Below are 2,086 nucleotides of genomic sequence, written 5' to 3' on the forward strand. Positions count from 1 at the left end.
TTTATTGAATATAGTCAGTGTTAGAGTATCAGCGCATATGGAAACAAGCTTTTGCATACAGGAAATATGTTCTAGATATTGATTAGAATATGAATATTTCCCACTGTGCATTATTCAAGCTTTAAACAATGCAGTGGATTGTTTAGTCCATAAAAGAACATTTCTGCACCAAAGATGATGCCCACAACAACAAAATGGTTTCACCTACTGTTGGGATTGATCTAATTCTTACAGTTTTCATTAGCACTAGACACAATAATGTGTCAGAATAATATAAATAACACATGAATAATTAAGAAAACAAGAAAATAAAAAAATAAAAAAATAAGTGAATTGCAGTTGGATTGGAGTTCAGAACTTGTTGCTAGTTAGGGGAACAATGCACTATACAAGAAACCTAAAACATATTTACTATGCTAATAAGCAAATAAAAGTAGTGACACAACCTCATTCCCAAACTGATGTTATTCACAGATCAATGATTTATGAAACAGTATAATTTTTTTACTTTTATCTGTAAATATATGCTGTTGTAGAGTTGGCAAACAGCACAGTATGGTATTATGTCAGTCTATTAATCCATTACCTGTCTGAATGAACAGCATGAGAGCTTTGTGACACATGAATGCCATTTGCCCTCAATGAGTCATGTGTGGGGGTGTACTTTAAAGTTTTATTTTTCCATCTTCAATTGATATATGAAAAACATCATTACTGCAGTGACGTTGTGTCAGTTCATCAGTTCAGTGTCTGAGTTTATGTCGTAGAGAAGTAGCCACAGGTTAGCCATCCCGAACATAGACAATAGATCTGATTCCTTTTTAAACAAATTTCAGAAAACACTCAATAAACTGAGCTGTAAGTTTGCTGCAGAAGGATGATGGTGGAAGCTCAGTGGTGTCACTGGCCACAATACCATGGCTGACCTGGATTTGTTAATTTTATGCCTTACATATGGTGGTAGAGAAAAGCTTCTGGCCTCCACCTTTAAACACAGATTTAAGGCATCAAAAATCTTTGAGTTAAAGGTACCCTGTGGAGTTTTTGACCACTAGTAGTGCTATGGAGCAATGTTTTGGAAGAGTGTGTAAAGTATATGTGGGTGGCACAGTTCACATCCTGCCATTATACAGACAGTTGGTAGTTATACATGATGTGTTTTGATGAGAAACACTGGGCACCTCTGAGTATGCTAGTTCCAGGAGTTAGTTTGTTGGGAGGTGTTGTAATTTATTTTTGGTGTAGTAATGTTTACATCAAAATGTTTTCATTATGAAACTTTTACGCACTTCATTTATAGTTAAAACTATACCCAAATTTAATTCCCAGGTAGTAAAACTACCTCAAATATAATGATTAATCCACATTACAAAGCGATGTTGTAGCCATGCTTTTCTGCCAGATGTCTCCTGTTGATAATGGACAAAATCACACAATTAATTTGTGAATATTTAAGTGATCGGTGTTTTTCAACCAGGTAAATGCACAACAGGCGAACATACTTTTAGTATGCAGTAAGAAGAGACACTCTCCAATAGATATTAAAAACATTCACATCAGGCAGTTTCAAACAGCTGCCTTTGTTGCTGGTCTATCATTTTCACTTACATGATGAAACCGTTATCATTCATTCAAAGTTTTTTTTCAGTGCACTTATATTTTGGTGACAATTGCCATTATTCGTTATTATAAAGAAGCCAGGTTTATGTATCACTTCCTGTTTGCCAAGAAGACACTGAGTGTTAGGAGGAATAATTCATTTTTTAAAAGTGACATCAGAGTATCAATCTCATGTCTGACGTATGGTGATGTAGTTAGGAAGTAGTTAGCTTAGCTTAGCATAAAGATTAGATTGTTTGAAAATAAGCTTGGCTCTGTCCAATATTAATGATTATTAATATGTATATAAAATTGCCCTATTGAAATTACTCAGTACTGAAGTTTGTCAGTTGAAACCCCACCAGCAGGAAACAAATACATTTCTTCTTGTCAGTAATTACAAGTTTGAGCAAATAAGTATGTTAAAATACCAGGGATATACTGATTTCTTAGGAAAATGAAAGGACAAGATATGTTGCTGCCCTTG

General features: G+C 34.5%; 1 protein-coding gene across 1 annotated transcript in view; it reads right to left on the reverse strand.

Moving 5' to 3' along the window:
• Window positions 1–6: 6 nt before the first annotated feature.
• The window catches only part of LOC118332299 (sushi, von Willebrand factor type A, EGF and pentraxin domain-containing protein 1-like), a 4,463-nt gene continuing 2,383 nt past the window's right edge, over window positions 7–2,086 (reverse strand). The window contains exon 3 of the mRNA XM_035667504.1: window positions 7–1,409. Coding sequence (XP_035523397.1) covers window positions 1,367–1,409 — 43 coding nt within the window. The 3' untranslated portion in view covers window positions 7–1,366. The remainder of the gene's footprint in view (window positions 1,410–2,086) is intronic.

The sequence above is a fragment of the Morone saxatilis genome, unplaced genomic scaffold, assembly GCF_004916995.1.
Source record: "Morone saxatilis isolate NCDOM2014 unplaced genomic scaffold, NCSU_SB_2.0 Contig21, whole genome shotgun sequence".
Taxonomy (NCBI): domain Eukaryota; kingdom Metazoa; phylum Chordata; class Actinopteri; family Moronidae; genus Morone; species Morone saxatilis.